Source organism: Hyperoodon ampullatus (genome assembly GCF_949752795.1).
Source record: "Hyperoodon ampullatus genome assembly, chromosome: 9".
In the NCBI taxonomy this organism is placed as follows: Eukaryota; Metazoa; Chordata; class Mammalia; order Artiodactyla; family Ziphiidae; genus Hyperoodon; species Hyperoodon ampullatus.
The window spans coordinates 85652642-85673100 of record NC_136922.1 but is presented as its reverse complement, the minus strand read 5'-3'; the positions used below and the strand labels follow the sequence as shown (position 1 = coordinate 85673100).

Here is a 20459-nt window from a genome sequence, read left to right as displayed (position 1 = left end):
CTAGTGGGAAGCAGCCGCATAGCACAGGGAGATCAGCTCAGTGCTTTGTGACCACCTAGAAGGGTGGGATAGGGAGGGTGGGAGGGAGACACAAGAGGGAGGGGATATGGGAACATATGTATATGTATAACTGATTCATTTTGTTATAAAGCAGAAACTAACACACCATTGTTAAGCAATTATACTCCAATAAAGATGTAAAAAAAAAAAACTGTCACGTTTAGAAGTGCAAAATGTTGCCAAATCAGATCCTGCCCCAGGAGATCCGTGTATATTAAATTCTGTGGGACAATAACTTCTTAATTGATCATTCTTCACTTTACATAAAGAGTCTAATTCCTTAATACTATCATGGCTATCATGTCCTATAAATTCAGACTTAAAAACATGTGATTCATCTAGCTTTTTAAAAGTAGGTGAATCATTTAATCGATTTGTTGGAGATGGAGACCCAATCTTCTCTCTTTCAGGAACTTTACTAATCATTCTTAATTCACTACCTTTTGAACAAGGAGTCTGTAAACTGAAAGAATGAGACTGTTTGATTTTCTCATTCAATTCTGTACAACAGAAAGAATTTTTAACTTGATCAGACTTAGGTGTAGATTTTGAAGGGGCAGATTTATAACGGGAAGCAGTGTTACCATGCTTGGAATATGATGGCCCCCGTCGGAATCCCAGTTGATTAGTGGGAGGAGAACATCTTTTCATGGCTCCATTTTCTGAAGTCCTTTTGGATTCTCTTTCTAATTTTGAAGAACACTTTCCTCTCTTCCCCATCTAGAGAGTCTCTAAGTAAGAACGAGATGATGTGCGCCTTGAATATGTCTTCTTATACTCATCTAGTGAATCAGAACTTTCTCTTGCCCTGTTATCTGTATATGGCCGAGAATAGCGTGCCCTCTCTCTATAAGGGGAGTGCCTATGGTAACGACCATCAGAGTCATAATAATGGGATTGTGACAGATTAGGATGAACTAGTTCTGTCAGGTCTAGAATGAGACGTGCTTCCCTGCGTTGGCAGCTGCTTCATCGGGAGCGGCTGGAGACGGCGACGCGAGCCCCCTCCCCGCGGCAGGGCGACGGGAGGGAGGGGAGGGGAGGAGGCCGCTAGGGCGGCGGCAGTGGCGGCAGGGGCGGCAGGCGCGCCGGCGGGGCAGGGGCGGCCCGCGTCGCTTGCTTGTTCGCTCGCTAGCTCCCTCCCTCGGGCGCCCGCCCGCTGCTCTCTCCCCCACACACTCAGCAGCTTATGATGTTTTAAAGAATTATTTTTAGCCAGGAATCTCTTTCCTCCCGTAAGGGAAATAATATCTCCCTTTTAATTATTCAGTTATTATGGGGATGGCTGTGAAAATGTAAATTGGCTGAACTTATCTCTATAAATGAGCTTTTTTGCTTGTAGAAAACTTGTTTATGCATACATGGGTAGTCTGGTTTTGGGAGCTTGCTTGGGGCTTTATGATTATTTTTCACTTACACTCTGCTTTTGGAGTTGGGAGTTGTTTACTCATCACTGCTGTGGTGAAGGTATTAGCTAAGTTTCACTTCACCATAGTTTCTGTATTTCAGACCATCTTGCAAAACAAATTATTTTGAAAGATAACAATTTTAGGTAGTGATGGTTTTCTTTTGAGATCTAGAGCTTATATATTTCCTAATATCCATTCATATCATTTTCTCTCCTCGCTGTTTAAGAACACCATCAGAAAGTAACTTGTGACAGACCTAGCAATTTATCTTAAATTTGTAAAATTTTCATAAAGGATTAGATACAAAAACGTAAGATAGTTGACTGACAAAAAATTCCTTTCTCTTTTTCAGGTTAATAAGACTAGTTTGTTCTTTACCCGTCTCATGAAAATGACTTTTTCTTGATTTGGGAAATTCTGATTTTCTAGCTCTATACCATATGGGTACAAGGCATGTGTCTATAATGTTGCAGTGTCTGATTGACTGTTTTTTAGGGGTTCTTTTTACTGTGCTCTTGCCTGGTGTGCTCCGCCTTCCAGTATACTATAAATCTTTATTTAATAGATGTATTATTCACTAATTGAAATGTTTTTAAAAAGTACAGCAGTCGCACACATTTATTCTTACTTATCAAATTTCATTGAAATATTTGTATTTCCAGAACATAATTTTCTATTTGCCAGAGCTCTTCTGTTTTCAGTGAAGTATTTTTAAGTAATGCTGCTTAATTTGAGGAGTTTTTGTATAGGATTAACTAGCAGCTCTAACCTGCTTCTGATTCTTGGCAGCTGATGAATCCTTAGCCACCCCCCCCCATTTGGGTGTGTACTTGCAATGTTAAGGGTCTGCTCAGTGATTTCCGTTGATTAGGCAGTTTTAGAACTGTTAGTGTAGAAGTGAGTCTTGGAGCAGTCGTGACCGTTACAGAAAAAAGGGCAAGTACTTTTAGGATCTGCTGTGAAGTATAATGAAAGACTTAGAGCATGTTAGTGAAAGGATTGCTGGGCCATAGCCTGCTTCATATTCATCACATAGTCATGGAAATATCTTTTGAAAAGACTGATAATAAAGGCCTGTTCTGCTACTGCTTTGTGAAATGGAAGATTGGAATTAGTTGCTTAAATGGAAAATGTTCTCTTGTTGCAGCCTCTTTGAAATGTGCTGTTAGTGGGAGCTGCAGCTTCCTCCTGCTGACTCTGAGCCCCAGGCTTCGGTTGAGATGGTCCTTTCAGAAATGTGGAGCTTAGTCCAAGCCTGGATTTCAGTGGGTAGCACCTGGCATCTGTGGCTAGAAAGTCCTATGAAGTGTAAGTGCTTTACTCTCTCCTTGTAAAGAATCCCTTTTCCTTTCTTCTTTCTGCAGCTTAGCGGAGGGGAAGAACAGTGAGCAATGTACTGTAGTATCTGAGGTATCAGGATTTGGTTGCATTTTCTTAATGATTCAGTGATCAAAACAGGATTACTTGTTTTTTGGATGCCAACAATTCTTAAACCCTCCTGGAATTCAAAATAAAGGGACAGATTATGACCCCTTAATATATAGTACTGGCAGTATCATCCTGGGTAATTTTTCACTGACAGTTTACTTAGACTGTGATATTCAAGTTTCCCAGGTTTCTTTAGAGGTCAGTTTTGTATTTCGTTCTTGTTCCAAAAGACAAATATTTGAAAAGAGAGGCACATTTGACCAGTGGGTGAGGCAGCATCAAGATAAATAAGGATGCTTGAAATGAGAAGACAGTTCTTTTTTCACTTCGGTTCTACTTGACACATTTACACGAGGAGCAGTATGGGAATTTTCCTAAGACCAATTCCTCATAGAATTGTCCTAGGAAATACATATAGCTGCCATCTATATTTTAGTTTAGTTAAAAAACAGAAAACTATGATAACATAATGAGCGTTAGAAGATGCAAAGTTTATATTTGGTTTAGTTGCCTGGGGTTAACTGCTATTCTCCTTTTTTTTTTTTTTTCTATTTCAGAAATACTGGTAATATTTTAAAGTAGGGTCATTCCAGAAAAGATTCCCATTTTGGGGAGACTTTAAGTTTCCCTTCACTGAAATTTTTCTGAGATTCTTAAATCTTCCGATTTGGGCTAGGAAAATATTGAGATTCTTCTCATTGCTAAAGCAAAATGTATGTTTAAAACAAAACAGAACCAAGGCTCCAGCTGGGTAAGGCACGCAAAGTTCTACAAATGAGGACTCTGAATGAAAAAGGTCCTTTCAGGGCCTTTGTTTTCTTTATCTGTAAACTGGTTTGCTTGTTTCTTCTTGCCCTTTCTGTCTCTAAACATTGTGGATTCTGTTATTATAGCTTACTCCCAATCCAGTAAGTATCTCAGCTACCTAGTAAAAGAATGGGCTTCGTGTTTGGGAAAACAAAGAGGTGTTATAGATTTATGAGATGATAGTATCTTGTCATTTTGCTTCATATTTAATAATTTAATATATATTTGTTTAAATGGCTCTATGGCCAGGAGATTTTGAGAGAGGCAGAAATAATTAAGGTTGTTCTTTACTTTTTTTTTTTTTTTGCTGTACGCGGGCCTCTCACTGTTGTGGCCTCTCCGGTTGCGGAGCACAGGCTCCGGATGCGCAGGCTCAGCAGCCATGGCTCACGGGCCCATCCGCTTCGCGGCATGTGGGATCCTCCCAGACCGGGGCACGAACCCGTGTCCCCTGCATCGGCAGGCGGACTCTCAACCACTGCGCCACCAGCGAAGCCCCTGTTCTTTACTTTTGAAGAGCTTGCAGTCTATTAAAAAAGATGAACAAAGGCCCAAATAATTACAATATAAAGTTCTACAATTGAGCTGTTACAGTCAAGGGTACCTTGGTAGTAAGGAAAAAGGATTACTCCTCCAATATTTTCTCTTTATTTCTGGCTTTCAGGAGTTTGAATATGATGTGTTTAGCTTTTGTTTGTTTGTTTGGGGGAGTGGGCGACAGTAACATTCTCTGTTGCCCTTGTCTACTGTAGTCTTTAGCAGTTCCAGTGTCCAGTGTTCTCACTGGTGGGGCTTTCTCAGTGATTCTGTCCTCCCCTGTGGCATTGATGCTCTGCCTGCATCTGGCAGATCTTGTGCAGGATAAATTTGTTTTGCCCTTCCTTCAGTGGTAGGAGACCTCTGTGGTGTTATTGTTATAGTATCATGGGCTCAAGACGGTTTTATGCCCTGTCCTGTAGGGGTAGAGGTGTTTTTCTTTTACCCGTACTGCAACAGCAATGGGCCTTACTTAACCTATAAGCCTTGAGGGTAACATCATTTGCTGCCCTTCCCATACCAGTTAAGGCTTTTGTTCAGTAGGGGAGAAGGGCCTAGTCAGGGCTTTTTGTGTCCTTTCTGCTCTTGTGGCTACTCCTGTCCTCCAAGACTGTACCACCAAAGAGGTTTTCTCTGGTCTCCTGCCCTATCCCCATTCTTTCTCCTGAGTATTTGGTGGAGGTGTGTGGATAAGAGCCTGTAGGTGGTTGTGAATTCCCCTTGTGTCCAAGAGTCCCATGGGTTTTATATGTACATACTAGCCCACACATATACAATTTTTTAATCAATTTGTTAATAATTTTAATTGAATTTTTATTACCTGGTTGTCTGGTGCCCCATATCTCTTTTCTTTGTTCTGCCACAGATGAGCCAACACTTGGTGAGGTCTCTTTAAATTTCAGTCTACTTGGTTGTCCTGGGACCTCAGCTTTCTGCTGCATTTAAGAAAAGTGACTTTGTAGTTTATTTGCTTTTATTTATTAACTCCAAAACAATGTTCTTTTCCACTTTCTGCATCTTAGGAGAATGTGAAATTCCTCTCAGGTATATCGATTCATTTATTTTAAACCCTACAAGATATTGTTGCTTTATATAGTCAGTGTTCACAGAGATTTACTTACATACTTAGCCTTTCCATTACTCTTCATTCCTTCCTGATTTCCATGTTTCTATCCAGAATTATTTTCATTCTGCTTGAAGAACACCCTTTAGTATTTTCTTCTTTGTTCTATTGGTAATGAACTGTCTCCTTTTATTTTTTTTCTTTTGGTCCCGAAGTGTCTTAATTTTGTTGCATTTTGGAAGGATTTTTTGCTGGGTATAAGTAACCAATTGACAATTATTTTCTTCCAGTACTTTGAAGATATTTGGTTCCCATTTTTTATTTTGGCAAGCCAGCTATCAGTCTAATTGTTCCTTTAAAGGTAATACATGATTTTCCTCTTGCCTTTAAGATTTTCCGTTTTGTCTTTAGCAGTTTTTTAGCAGTGTTATTTGATGTGCTTAGGTCTGGTTTTTCTATCCTTAAGGTTTACAGAGTTTCTTAAACTGTGGCTTGGTGTCTTATCAGTTTGGAAATTCCTCAGCCATTATGTTTAAATAGTGTCCCATTTTTTTCTTTTCCTTCTGAGATTTCGGTCATGTTTGTTAGACTTTTTCCACTATGTCCCATATGTCACTTGCATTCTTCCTATTCCTTTTTTTTTTTTTTTTTTTTTTTTTGCTGTACACGGGCCTCTCACTGTTGTGGCCTCTCCCGTTGCGGAGCACAGGCTCCGGACGCGCAGGCTCAGCGACCATGGCTCACGGGTCCAGCCGCTCCGTGGCATGTGGGATCTTCCCGGAACGGGGCACGAACCCGTGTCCCCTGCATCAGCAGGCAAACTCTTAACCACTGCGCCACCAGGGAAGCCCATTCTTCCTATTCTTTACCTTTATTCTGTTTTGAGTTTGTGCTTCAGGTCTTATTTTCTGTTGACCTATTCTCTAGCATAGTAGTCTTTTCTTCAGTTGTCTGATTGCTATTCAACCCTTCCATTTGGGTCTTAATTTCAGTTACTGTATTTTTCAGTTCTAGAATTTCCCTTTGATTCTTCTTTTTTTTTAGATTCCATTTCTTAATGCAAATTCCAATTTGTCTTCTAATTTCTTGAATACGTTAAGCAGCTATTTAATTTTTCCCAATTGTTTGTTTTGAAAAATTCATAACTTGAAAGAGTTGTGCAGTGAACACTAATTCATGATAAGCCCTTCTCAAATTGCCTGTTCCCATTTGCTTTCTCTCTTGTTTCTTTCTTTCTCTTCCTTTTGGAACCTTTTGGAAGTAAATTGCAGATTTTATAATGCTGTACCCCTAAACATTTTGATGTATAGCTCCTAAGAACAAAGACATTCTACTAAACTAAAACCATTGTCACATTAAAGAAATTTAACATTGATATACAATAATATTATCTAATACACAGTCCATATTCAAATTTCCTAGTTGTTGCAGTTACAGATTTCTAGCCTTTTTTTTTTTTTTTTTTTGGTACGCGGGCCTCTCACTGTTGTGTCCTCTCCCGTTGTGGAGCACAGTCTCCGGACGTGCAGGCCCAGCAGCCATGGCTTACGGGCCTAGCCACTCCGCGGCATGTGGGATCTTCCCGGACCAGGGCACAAACCCGTGTCCCCTGCATTGGCAGGCGGACTCTCAACCACTGCGCCACCAGGGAAGCCCCAGATTTCTGGCTTTCTAAAAATTTTACTTTCCCTAATCCAGGATCGAAACAAGGATAATGCATTGCTTTTAGGTGTTTTGTCAGTTTAGTTTCCTGGGGTTTTTTTTTTTTTTTTCCTTTTAGGATAGTGACATTAAAAAACAAATCCAGGCCCATTTTGTCTTTGTTTTTAATATGACCCACTCGCTATTTTGCTTTGTCTGGTTGTTTCCTCATGATTGAATTCAAGTTAAACAGTTTTTGGAAGAATACTACATGAACGAAAAATTGTTGTTTTCAGTGAATCACATCAAGAATCACTTAAAATCTGTTTGTCCCATTATTGGTGATGTTAAGTTTTATCATTTTGGTTGAGACATCACAGTTATTTTAGTCCTCATCTGATAATTACGTTATCTAGATAGGTTATTTTCTATTGTCTGTTTCCACCCCCAACCCTCCCTTTTTTGCTTTCGTTTGATAAATACTGGATATATTGTTTATGAAAAGTTGAAGAGATAATAAATGATGTTTTTCCCCTGAGGTAATTTCTTTTGCTTCTGGCAGGTCTTTATGATAGGACCAGATCCCTTTAGTTTGTGAAGGGATTGAGCAGATTCTAAACTGTGTGTTTCTTTTTTGTAAAATATACATGACATCAAATTTACCATTGTAACTATTTTAAAGTGTACAACTCAGTGAGAGTAAGTATATTCATGTTGTTTTATGACCACCCACACAAGCAATCTCCAGAATATTTTTATCTTCTACAAGTAAAACTTTGTACCCATTAAATGATAACGCTGCCCATTCTCCCTCCCATCAACCCTTGGCAACCAAAATTCTACCTTTGTCTCTATGAATTTGACTACTGCAGGTACCTCATGTAAGTGGAATCATACAGTATTTGTCCTTTTGTGTCAAGCTTCTTTTACTAAGCATAATGTCCTGAAAATTCATCCATGTTATGGCATGTAATGGTACTTCCTTCCTTTTTAAGGCTGAATAATAGTCCACTGTATGTATATGCCACATTTTGTTTATCCATTCTTCTGTCAATGAACATTTGAGTTGTTTTCAACTTTTGGTTATTGTGAAATATGCTGCTATGAACATTGGTGTATAAATATCTGTTTGAGTCCCTGCTTTTGATTGTTTTGGCTATATACCCAAAAGTGGAATTGCTGCATTATGTGGTAATTTTATTTTTAATTTTTTTGAGGAACTGCCATACTATTTTCCATATTGGCTGCACTATTTTACATTCCCACTAGCAATGTGCATTGTTACAATTTCTCTACATCCTCATCAACACTTGGTTTTTTTTTGTTTGTTTTATTTTTTGTTTTGTTTGTTTTGGCCTCGTTGCAGCCTGTGGGATCTTAGTTCCCTGACCAGGAATCGAACCCATGTCCCCTGCAGTGGAAGTGCGGAGTCTCAACTGCTGGACTGCCAGGGAAGTCCCTGCCTATTGTTTTTTAATTATCTTATTTTATTTATTTTATTTTATGCTGCATTGGGTCTTCATTGCTACACACAGGCTTTCTCTAGCTGCAGTGAGTGGGGGCTACTCTTCATTGTGGTGCGCGGGCTTCTCATTGCGGTGGCATCTCTTGTTGTGGAGCACGGGTTCTAGGTGCGAGGGCTTCAGTAGTTGTGACGCGCGGGCTCAGTAGTCGTGGCTTGCGGGCTCTAGAGCGCAGGTTGAGTAGTTGTGGTGCACAGGCTTAGTTGTTCCGTGGCATTTGGGATCTTCCCAGAACAGGGCTCGGACCCATGGCCCCGGTGTCAGCAGGTGGATTCTTAACCACTGCACCACCAGGGAAGTCCCTCTGCCTATTTTTAAATTGGGTTGTTTGGTTTCGTTGTTGTTGTTGTGTTGTAGGAGTTCTTTATATATTCTAAATATTAACCCCTTATCAGATATGTCATTTGCAAATATTTTCTCACATTCTGTGGGTTGCCTTCTCATACTGATTATATCTTTTAATGATGAATAGAAGTTTAAAATGTTGATGTAGTCCAATTTATGTGTTTTTACTTTTGTTGCTTGTGTGTTTTTGGGTTTTTTTTTGGCCTTGCTCCATGGCATGCAGGATCTTAGTTCCCTGACTAGTGATCGAACCCCGTGCCCTATGCATTGGAAGCACAGAGTCCTAACTACTGGACCGCCAGGGAATTCCCTGTTGCTTGTGCTTTTGATCCAAGAAATCATTGCCAAATTTAATGCACATATAGCTTTCCCCCCATGGGTTTTACAGTTTTAGGTCTTACATGTAAGTTTTGATCCATTTTGAGTTAATTTTTGTATATGATGTCCTGTTCTTGTTGAAAATCATTTGACCATATATGCACGGATTCATTTCTGGGCTCTCTATTCTGTTCCAGTGGTCTTGTGTCTGTCTTTATGCCAGTACTAAACTTTTTTTTTTTTTTTGGTGGCAAAACCACAAAATATGAAATTCAACCTCCCAACAGTTTGCAAGTATACAGTGCAATATTTTGCAAGCATACAGTGCAATATTGTTAACCACATGCATGTTGTGTAGCGGATCCCCCTGAACCCCCTGCATCCTACATGACTGAAACTCTGCATCCACTGAACAACTCTCCACCTCCTCCTCCTCCTAGCCCCTGAGTTTGACTACTTCAGATAGCTCATGTAAATGGAATCATGCAGCATTTGCCGTTTTATGACTGAGGTATTTTACTTGGCACCATACCCTCAAGGTTCACCTATGCCTTTGCAGCACATGACAGGATTTTTAAGACTAAGTGATAATCCATGAAGACTGAATGGATACTCCATTCCATGTATATATCACATTTTCTTTATCCATTCATCCATTGATAGACATTTAGTTTGCTTCCACCTCTTGGCTTTTGTGAATAATGCTGCAATGAACGTGGGTGTGCAAATATCTTTTTGAGATGTTATTTTCAATTCTTTTGGGTATATATCCAGAAGTGGAGTTGCTGGATCACATGGTAGTTACATTTTTAATTTTTTGATGAACCTCCATACTGTTTTCCATAGTGTCTGCACTATTTTATATTACCATCAACAGTGCATAAGAGTTCGAATATCTCCACATCCTCACCGACACTTATTTTCTGGTTTCTTTTTTTTTTTTTTTGCGGTACGTGGGCCTCTAACTGCTGTGGCCTCTCCCGTTGTGGAGCACAGGCTCCGGACGCGCAGGCTCAGCGGCCATGGCTCATGGGCCCAGCCACTCTGCGGCATGTGGGATCCTCCTAGACCGGGGCACTAACCCGCGTCCCCTGCCTCGGCAGGCGGACTCTCAACCACTGCGCCACCAGGGAAGCCCTCTGGTTTCTTTTGATAGTGGCCGTCTTAACAGGTATGAAGTGATATCTGATTATGCTTTTGATTTACATTTCCCTGATGACTAGTCATGTTAGCATCTTTTTATGCTTGTTGGCCATGTTTATACTGTCTTTAGAGAAATGTTTTTTTTCAAGCCCTTTGCCCAATTTAAAATTGGGTTATTGGTTTTTACATTGTTGAGTTATAGAAATTCTTTGTATATTTTGGATATTAACTCCTTGTCAGATGTACGGTTTGCAAATATTTCTCCCATTCCATAGATTGCTTTCTCACTCTGGATTTTGTGTTGCACAGAAGTTTTTAGAGTTTGGTGTAGTCCTATTTGTTTTATTTTTGCTTTTGTTTCTTGTGGTTTTGGTGTCATATCCATGAAGTCATCATCAAATCCTGTGTCATGAAATTTCTTGTCCCCCATGCTTTCTTCTTGGAGTTATAGTTTCAGGTGTTACATTTAGGTCTTTAATCCATTGTGAGCTAATTTTTGTATATGGTGTAAAATGAGAGTCCACTTCTTTCTTTTGTCTATGGATATCCCTTTTCCCAACAGTATTCGTTGAAGAGGCTCTCCCTTCCCCATCTTGTAGTTTTCTCATCCTTGTTGAAGATGCTTTGTTTTTATTTTCGAGGGTTTCTTTATTGGTGCTCTGTTTTTTCCCATTGGTCTATATATCTTTCTTTATGCCAGTACCATACTCTTTTGATTGCTGTGGTTTCATAATAAATTTTGAAATCAGGAAATATGAGGCCTCCAATTTTGTTCTTTTTCAAGATTATCTTAGCTGTTTGGGACCCCTTGAAATTCCATATGAATTTTTCGATGGATTTTTCTCTTTCTGCAAAGAAAAAGTCCTTAGGATTTTGATAGGGATTGCATTGAATCTGTAGAGCACTTTGGATAGTCTTAACAACTGTAGTACGTCTTCTAATCCTTGAACCCAGGGTGTCTTTTCATTTATTGGTGTCTTCTTTAATTTCTTTCACAAGTATTTTATAGTTTTCAGTGTACAGCTTGCTTTATTCCTGAGTATTTGTTCTTTTTGGAAGCTGTTGTATATGCAGTTGTTTTCTTAATTTCGTTTTCAGATCGTTCATTGTCAGTATATAAAAACAACTGATTTGGGGGTGTTGACTTTGTATTTTGCAACTTTGATGAATTCGTTTATTAGTTCTAACAGGTTTTGGGGAATCTTGAGGGTTATCTACATATAAGATCATGTCATATGTGAACAGTCATCATTTTACCTTTTCCTGTCCAATTGGGATGCCTTTTATTTGCTTTTCTTACCTAATTGCTCTGGCTAGAACTTCTAGTACTATGCGGAATAGAAGTGGCAAAAGTGGGCATCTTTGTCTTGTTCCTGCTCTTATAGAGTTTTGAAAAGTTTTCAGTCTTTGAATATTGAATATGATGTTCATTGTGGAGTTTTCTTATGTGGTCTACTACGTTGAGACAGTTTTCTTCTTTACCTAGTTTGTTGAGTGTCTTTATCATGAAAGGGTGATAGCTTTTGTCAGATGCTTTTCTGCATCAATTGAGATATTTATGTGGTTTTCCCCCCTTTATTCTGTTAATATGGTGCATTACATTGTTTGATTTTTGTATGTTGAGCCACCCTTGCATTTCAGGAATAAATCCCACTTGGTCATGGTGTATAATTCTTTAATATACTGTTGAATTCAGTTTGCTACTATTTTTTTGAAGTTTTTTTTCCATTAGTATTCATAAGGGATATTGGTCTGTAGGGTTTTTTTTTTTTTTTTGCGGTACGCGGGCCTCTCACTGTTGTGGCCTCTCCGGTTGCGGAGCACAGGCTCCAGACGCGCAGGCTCAGTGGCCATGGCTCACAGGCCTAGCCGCTCCGCGGCATGTGGGATCTTCCCGGACTGGGGCACGAACCCGTGTCCCCTGCATCAGCAGGTGGACTCTCAACCACTGTGCCACCAGGGAAGCCCCTGTAGGGTTTTTTTTTTTCCCTTGTAGTAGTATCTTTGTCTGCCTTTGGTATCAGGGTAATCCTGGCCTCATAGAATGAATTCGGAAATGTTTACTCCTCCTTTTCAATTTTTGGGATGAATTTAAGAAGGATTGGTGTTAATTCTTCTTTAAATGTTTGGTAGAATTCACCAGTAAAGCCATCTGATCCTGGGCGTTTCTTTGTTGGGAAGTTTTTGATTACTGATTCAGTGTGTTCACTAAGTTTAGTAATATAGTCTATTCAGATTTTCTGTTTCTTCTCGATTCAGTCTTGGTACATTGTATGTTTCTAGGAATTTGTCCATTTCATCTGGATTATCCATTTTGTTGGTGTACAGTTCATAGTATTTCCTGTAATCTTTTTTATTTCTGTAAACTTAGTAGTAACGTCCCCACCTTTGTTTCATTTCTTTTTGCTTGGTTAAAATCTAGATAAAGGTTTGTCAATTTTGTTGATCTTTTTGAAGAATCAAATCATGGTTTTTCTGTGTTCTATTTTATTTACCTTTGCTCTAATCTTTATTATTTGCTTCCCTATGCGAGCTTCGGGCTTAGTTTTTTCTTTTTTTCTAGTTCCTTAAGGTATAAAGTTAGGTGGTTGATTTGAGATAATTTTTCTTTTTTTAATTTAAGTGTATATGTATAGCTATAAATTTCCCTCTTAGCACTGTTTCACTGCATCTTACAAGTTTTGGTATGTTGTATTTCCATTTTCATTTGTCTTAAAATATTTTCTAATTTCCCTTCTCTGACCCATTAGTTGTTTAAGAATTGATATTTAATTTTTACATATTTGTGAATTTTCCAGTTTTCCTTCTGTTAATTTCTAGTTGCATTTCATTTTTGATTGGAAAACATACTTTCTGTGATTTCAATCCTTCTGCATTTCTTAAGACTTATTTTGTGGCCTAACATCTGGTCTATCCTGGAGAAGTTTCAGCCTTTTTGAGGTACATTTCCTGTTTCTTGCTGAAAATCTGGACTATTTTCCAGGCCCCCTCTTCCTTGGCGGGCTCTGAATTCTACTTTTCAGCTCCCCAGTCTTATGTGGCTGCCCAAATCTCTTCAGCTTTTTAGCCTCTTGTCTTCTACTTTCAAACAGGCAAATGTCTTGTGGAGAAAGGTGGAGCCACATATTAGGCTGAACTCTCTGGAATCTCTGACCTCATGTTCTCGATGTCTTGGTAGTTCTGATGTCTTCAAGCAAGTTCTTTTTGATATTTAATCAATTTTTTCTACTTTTTTTTTGGCTGGAAAATTGGTGTACAGCCAGTTAGTGTGGTAAAAACAAAGTTGAAACACTTGATGAATGCTATGAACGCTAAGGCTTCAGGTATAAAATTAATTCCTGTATGTTAAAAAGCTTCACTATGCTTTCCCAAAAAAAAAAAGTGTAATTTAAATTTTTACAAAAAGGATTTTATGATATCATCTGCATCTTTGTCTTTTAAATGTATATCTTGGAGATACTTCCATATTAGGACTACAAATCTATATTTATTTTTAAAGACCGTTCCAAAGGACATGTTAAAAACTATTCAAACATCATCAAAGGTGCTTGAAAAAGAAATCTTCTTTGCGTCCCTACGCCCAAGTTAACAGTTCCGCAGAAGGAAATATTTTTTTTGTTTTGTTTTGACTTTTGGTTCTGCCCTTCATTTTTGAGATCTTTACTTTTAAGGAGATAGAAATGTTTGTCAGAAATACAGATAATAAGAATGATATAATTGGTATTTTTTGCTAGTTTCTGCCATTCAAATTAAAGCACAACATGACACTGTACAATCAATGAACTTTTTCACAAGGGTTCTGACTTGGTGGGTTGACAGTTAGATTTCACTAGGGAGAAAGACTTCATACTAGTTTAATTTAATAGGCAGTATTGAGTTTTGTTTGTTTTGTTCTATTTTGTTTTTTAAACACAGATACAGAAAAACCACACAAAACAAATGTATAACTTAGTGAATTAAGGTAGGTCTTTGAGTGTCTTTTAATCTGCAGGTTCTTTCTCTCCCTGTTGTGTTGAGGAATCTGGGCCTTTTGACCTGTTGAGTTTCCTATAGTCTTGATTTTGTTGATTACATAGTTAGGATGCAGTTCTGCTTTCCTCTTTATTTCCTGCAAATTGCCTGCTAGATCCAGAGGCTTAATGAGATGCAGATTTGATCCTCTTGTCCTTGTGGTGATGAATTTGAGGAAATTTTTGAACAAGGCTCTGTGAATGATTCTGCTCCAAGAGGCATCCATTTGGTGGATGGGTGGTCTGGATCCTCTTGTCCTTGTGGTGATGAATTTGAGGAAATTTTTGAACAAGGCTCTGTGAATGATTCTGCTCCAAGAGGCATCCATTTGGTGGATGGGTGGTCTGGAGGTTCTAAGATGGCTTCACTTACATGCCTGACACTCTGGTAGGAAGGGCTGGAAGGCTTGACTTAACTGGGCTCCACTTGCTTTCCGTGTAGTGTTAGGTCTCTTTACATTGTCTCTGCAGCAAAGTCTCCATGTTGTCTCTCTACTAGAGTAGTCACAGTTCTTAATGGTAAGTGTTAAAGAATATGTGGACATATATTAAAACCACCACAGTAACCAATGAATATTTTGGGGAGATAGTTTGTTGTATTTTATCATTTATCCATGAATCTTGCTTGTAGCAGTTACTTCTGGTGTGTTCTAATGGTGGTGATTTTCTATTTCCCTCATTCCTTCCACATTTATTAACTAGCATTCTTCTGTTAAAAAAGATGTCTTATATCCTGCAAATAACCTCTCCCCAGTTATTTATTCAGTTGTTATTCACATCAGTATGGACTCATGGATATTGTTTTGTTTTTAAACTATAATCCAATACTGTCATAATTTGTTACTCCCAGGTTTTCTAGTTTAGGCCGTTGGGAGCTTTTTCAGTTGGCTCCTATGTCCTTTGGACTTTAGGCTACTTTTTATTTATTGATAATTTTTATTTATTTATTATTTTTGGCTGCGTTGGGTCTTCATTGCTGCGCACGGGCTTTCTCTAGTTGCCGTGAGCGGGGGCTACTCATGGTTGCGGTGCACAGGCTTCTCATTGCGGTGGCTTCTCTTGTTGTGGAGCATGGGCTCTAGGTGCGCAAGCTTCAGTAGTTGTGGCTCGTGGGCTCTAGAACGCAGACTCAGTAGCTGTGGCGCACAGGCTTAGTTGCTCCACAGCATGTGGGATCTTTCTGGACCAGGGCTCGAACCCATGTCGCCTGCATTGGCAGGCAGATTCTTAACCACTGTGCCACCAGGGAAGCTCCTAGGCTAGTTTTTAAAATGTTTTTCTGGCCTACTTTCTTTGTAAGCATGCTATTCTCATTATCTGCCCCCGCCCCCAGTTGCTATATATATATGGCATTTGAGCTCAATGGCTTATTTCTTGTGAACTTAGTTTTTTGAACTTTTGGAAGGAGGCATAGTTAAGGATAGTATTTCCAACTTCATCGAGCTTCCTTTTCTCTTGTTTTCAGGTAGTATTTACAAATATGGTGGTTTGGTTTCTAAGATTTCCGAGCTTTGTTATTACCTTCTCCTTTTTTTCCTTTGTCTCTGTTGTACTTGTCCTGTATATTATTGACTTTTCACAGCAGTTTCTCCTCAGTTTGAGGCCCTGCCCTGTCTTTTCAGTTTTAAGAGTGTATAGAGGCTAGATTGTTCCATCTCCTTAGGCCTTACATAGGCCTCTTTAACTCATTTGCTTTTGGATTGGGCAAAACCTTTTCTGTTTTCATCTGCAGTCTTCAGATTGGTTCCCTGTGCTTTCTAGTGAATACCTGTTGACTCTTTTGGTATTCTCTGCTCTTAGATCCATTAGATACCCTATTGTTTCCCTCTGCTTCTGCCTTTTACTGAAGTTGAAACAGGTCTTACAGATGTCACTGGCTTGTCCCCATCCACTTATATTTTGGGGTTCCTGGAGATAACTAGATAATACCTAGTTTTGTTTTAAATGTGCGTAGTGCTTTGGTTTTGCTCTTTAATTGCTCTGTTTTTATGAGGACATTTATGGTGATTCCAAGGCTGCTTATTTGCTATTATATTTTAAAATATCAATTTAAGGGGCCTCCCTGGTGGTGCAGTGGTTGAGAATCTGCCTGCCAATGCAGGGGACACGGGTTCGAGCCCTGGTCTGGGAAGATCCCGCATGCCGCGGAGCAACTGGGCCCGTGAGCCACAACTACTGAGCCTGCGCGTCTGGAGCCTGTGCTCCGCAACAAGAGAGGCCGCGATAGTGAGAGGCCCGCACACCGCAGTGAAGAATGGCCCCCGCTTGCCGCAACTAGAGAAAGCCCTCGCACAGAAACGAAGACCCAACACAGCTAAAAATAAATATATATTTTTAAAAAAAAATCAATTTGAGGGAGGTATATTTTGATGGCATATTAAATCGTAGATGTGCTTGGGTTACTGGTTAGATAATGAATGGCTAAAAACTGTGGCTTGGAAGATTTTTTGTGACAGTATGCTAGGGGTAAAAAGTACAAAAAATTAATAAATACATTTTATCTGGAAGGAAGTTAATGTTTCATGCTTGTTTTTTCACCAGCTTATTACTTGATTAAAGCTAAGTTTTATGTCAATAGACATATCATTGTGAGTTTTAGAGTCTCTTTTCAGTTTACTTTGGGAACTCATACAGGCCATTTCCTTGACTTGCCATTTATCTTTGGAAAGATCTTGAAGAATCCTTGTGTATTACTTGTGAAGTGCTCTATCTTCATAAGAAATTGAGTAGGTAAATCTCTGTGATCTTTCATTACAGTTGGCTCTGTTCCTGAATTGGGATTGAAAAAGATTTTCAGTCCATTATTAACAGCCCATTTTAGCCTGCTCCCACTCCCATGAAGAGGCAGTTTGGTATAGAATTGGATTAGAATTTATCGCTTGTTCATTAGTTGCCTACTTTGTACTGCATGAGTTTGTTCCGAAAGTTATCTTTCAAAATAGGGCTTTGTTTTATAACTGTGACTAGCTGTTAGAGACCAAATTCTGTGCTTTTGCTCTATTTATTATTTCCATAGATGCTCCTGTGGAAATGATTTTAGTAGCATATACAGCACTGTCTGTGCCAAATATAAAAACATTAGAAAATAATTGAAGTATGTGAAATAGTTTTTGTACTGTTTTAGTCAGGAACTAAAGATTGAAATGTAGGCCTATTGAGACCAATATGAAATATATTCTCCTATTTATAGATATATTAAAATAGCTTCCAGACTCAATTCTTAGAGTGAACAAAAGCTTACTTATTTTAAGTGGAAAAGAGAAGAAACATCCAACCTATAGATTAGGGTTGGAAACTATACAGTGACATTTTAGTTTTAGTAGAAACTTTTGGGACATTTTTCTTTATACTCTCCCCCCTACACAATTAATAATTATAGTCAGCAGGATTAGATCTGTTTATTCAGTTGATAACTCTCATGCCTTCCTACAATCAGAAGATTTTAGGTAATACTTTTGTTGAGCACGGCCTATAAATTTATACCGTAGTTTGAAGTTTTGGCTGAATTAGTGGGCAATTTAGCTTGTCAGATTTTTCTTTCATTATACTTTGGTCTAAATAAGTTTGTATATGTATTGAGGTTGTATGGCATAAACGTTGTTTAGAAAAGTAGTTTTTAAGACTTTTTTTTTGTCTGATCTACTTTCAGGTTCATGCATGGGAGATTTCAGACCAATTGTTACAGATCCGGCAAGATGTGGAATCATGCTATTTTGCTGCACAGACCATGAAAATGAAGATTCAGACCTCATTTTATGAGCTCCCCACAGACTCTCATGCCTCTTTACGGGACTCATTACTAACCCATATCCAGAACTTGAAAGACTTGTCACCTGTCATTGTAACTCAGGTAAATCCTATGCTTCTCATTAGGAAAATTTGTAAGACCATTTAGGTTTATCAAGTTAATTTTGATTGACATTGCTTGCTAGCCCATGTGAAGTGATGTTAACTTTTTTACAGACTCATTGCTATATTCTTATAAGTGAATAGAAAGTGAATATTTAAATCTTTGTATTCATCTTAGAATTCATTTGATACCAAACTAACTTGAATACCAAAAAGTGGGGGAGGTGACACACACACACACACACACACACACACACACACACACACACCACCCCACTGTTAAAATTGTAGATGGTAAAGTACTGTCCTGGGTCAGAAGTCTACATACCTGTCTTTTAAAAAAATCCTTTCTAGACTGATTGGCTAGTAAAAGTCTCATGAATGAAGTGGTGAACTAGAGCATCTGGCCTCTCCACCTTAGGTAGGGAAATACATTAGAAAGGAAAACTGGAAGCTTCAGTGAGTACATACTCACATGTGTTCTCTGCCTGGCATAGAAGTGTCCTTGAAGGGGAAGTAGGCTTTTGCATAAGCCTTCAAGATAAGACATGAAGAGAAGGGAAATGGCAATCCATTACTTGAGGAGTGAGTCAAAGGGCTGACTTTGTCAGTAGCTTTGGCTTTTTGGCAGAATAATTTATATGTCCATGAAGTTCTATGGTATTGCCAAATAAAAGTAAGTATTGATATGTTCTGAGGAAAATATATAGTCTGTTCTTTCTGACTTTTTGTTATTTTTTTGGTTTGGTTTTTCATTTTTAAAGGTTAACTTTTAAATCCCAGCAATTTGTAGTTAACCCAGAAGAATTTACATGATATGTAGCTGTGGGGGTGAGAAGGAGGGTGGTGTCACAGTTTTAGTTGTCATATTGTTTGGAAGAAATTTAGTTTCTTTGCTTTCCAGTTAATATTGATGTTAACTCTATTTCTGTTCATCTGTCTGTTCATTTATTTAATCTCTTTTTATTCAGCTGGCTTTAGCAATAGCAGACCTTGCTCTACAGATGCCTTCCTGGAAGGGATGTGTACAAACATTGGTAGAAAAGTAAGTAACTTGTATTGACTATATGCTAGCGTTTACCATTAACCTACACAGAGAAATCTGTTAGCAATAGCTAGACATTTGGACTATTCCCCCCAGACTCTTAATGTAGAATTATTTATTAACTTTTGTTAGATTAAAAGAAAATCATTTAAAATTTAAATACTACAGAAATATGTCATGTGGGACTTAAAATAATTTCGTAGTTTACACACACACACACACACACACACACACACACACACACGTGCTTCTTGAATTAACTACAACGACTTAAAAGAACTTGATAGTTTACATGCACACACACACGCTTCTTGAATTAACTACAACAATGTATTTCATTGCCTTGTGGATCACTCCCACTGTCATATCAGTGATTTTTATAAAAACATGGTCAGAATGTTTAAGATTATATTAAATTGAAAGTTGTTATGAGTATACATTCTTACTAATTGGGGTTTATTTCATGTCTATAAAAGGGACAGTATTATTTTTAGATATATGGAGCTTGCTGCTTTGAGTAAAGTATTTCCTCATGGTCTTGGCAAGATAATCTTGATATTTGCTTGCATTTTGGCATTTGGTTAGGAAATTATTTTTGAGCAGAGTGGATGTCCTTTTTACCACCAACTATAGTGTGTCATTAAAACCTTTACGTGGATAATTTATTTTTTGTTTTAAGAAACTTTTTATTAATAATATTAATATATGCTCTTTGAAAAAATTCTAGCAGTATGGAAGCTTTCAAAGTAAAAAGTAAATACCTTCCCCTCTTCCTTTTCCTGTATTTTATAAGTAAACCACTATTGGTGATTGACTATATAGCCCTCTAGACTTCCCTTTAAGCATTTTAAAATAAATAAGTGCATATATATTAATATGCATACACGTATGTATTTTTTTCAGTTGTATGTAAAAATATGTTTCATATCCTTCTTTTTGCTTAATATGTTGTGGACATCTCACGTTATGACATAGGTACTTGTTATAATGGTTGTATATGTTCCATTGTATGATATCTGTAACCTTTTTTATCCTGTCTAATTATGGAGGACCTTTATATTTTTCCAGTATTTTTTGCTATTATAAAAAAAATACTTGTGCATATACATCTGTATGTGTATGTGAGATTTTTCTGACAGATAAATTTCTGGAAGTGGAATTGCTGGGTCAAAGATTATTATGCAAGTTGAAATTTTGATTTCTAGATATCTTTCCAAAAAAGTATATCTAGTTTTCTCCCCTTCAACAGTAGTGAGAATTCTACTTTTGTTGTTGTGGTTG

At 38.1% G+C, this 20459-nt stretch overlaps 1 protein-coding gene and 1 pseudogene across 2 annotated transcripts in view; one reads left to right on the top strand and one right to left on the bottom strand.

The window, feature by feature from the left end:
- TNPO3 (transportin 3) overlaps positions 1 to 20459 on the top strand; it is a gene marked incomplete at its 5' end in the record, with an annotated part of 92646 nt that overhangs the window by 20052 nt on the left and 52135 nt on the right. Inside the window, 2 exons of the mRNA XM_079711603.1 lie at positions 17934 to 18134; positions 19105 to 19178. Of these exons, the coding sequence (XP_079567729.1) occupies positions 17934 to 18134; positions 19105 to 19178 (275 nt within the window). The remainder of the gene's footprint in view (positions 1 to 17933; positions 18135 to 19104; positions 19179 to 20459) is intronic.
- LOC307057935 (histone-lysine N-methyltransferase SETD2-like) lies at positions 172 to 1511 on the bottom strand (annotated as a pseudogene). Its single transcript has 2 exons — positions 1478 to 1511; positions 172 to 992 (listed from the first exon to the last, which is right to left on the bottom strand). The product of its transcript is annotated as a histone-lysine N-methyltransferase SETD2-like (transcript).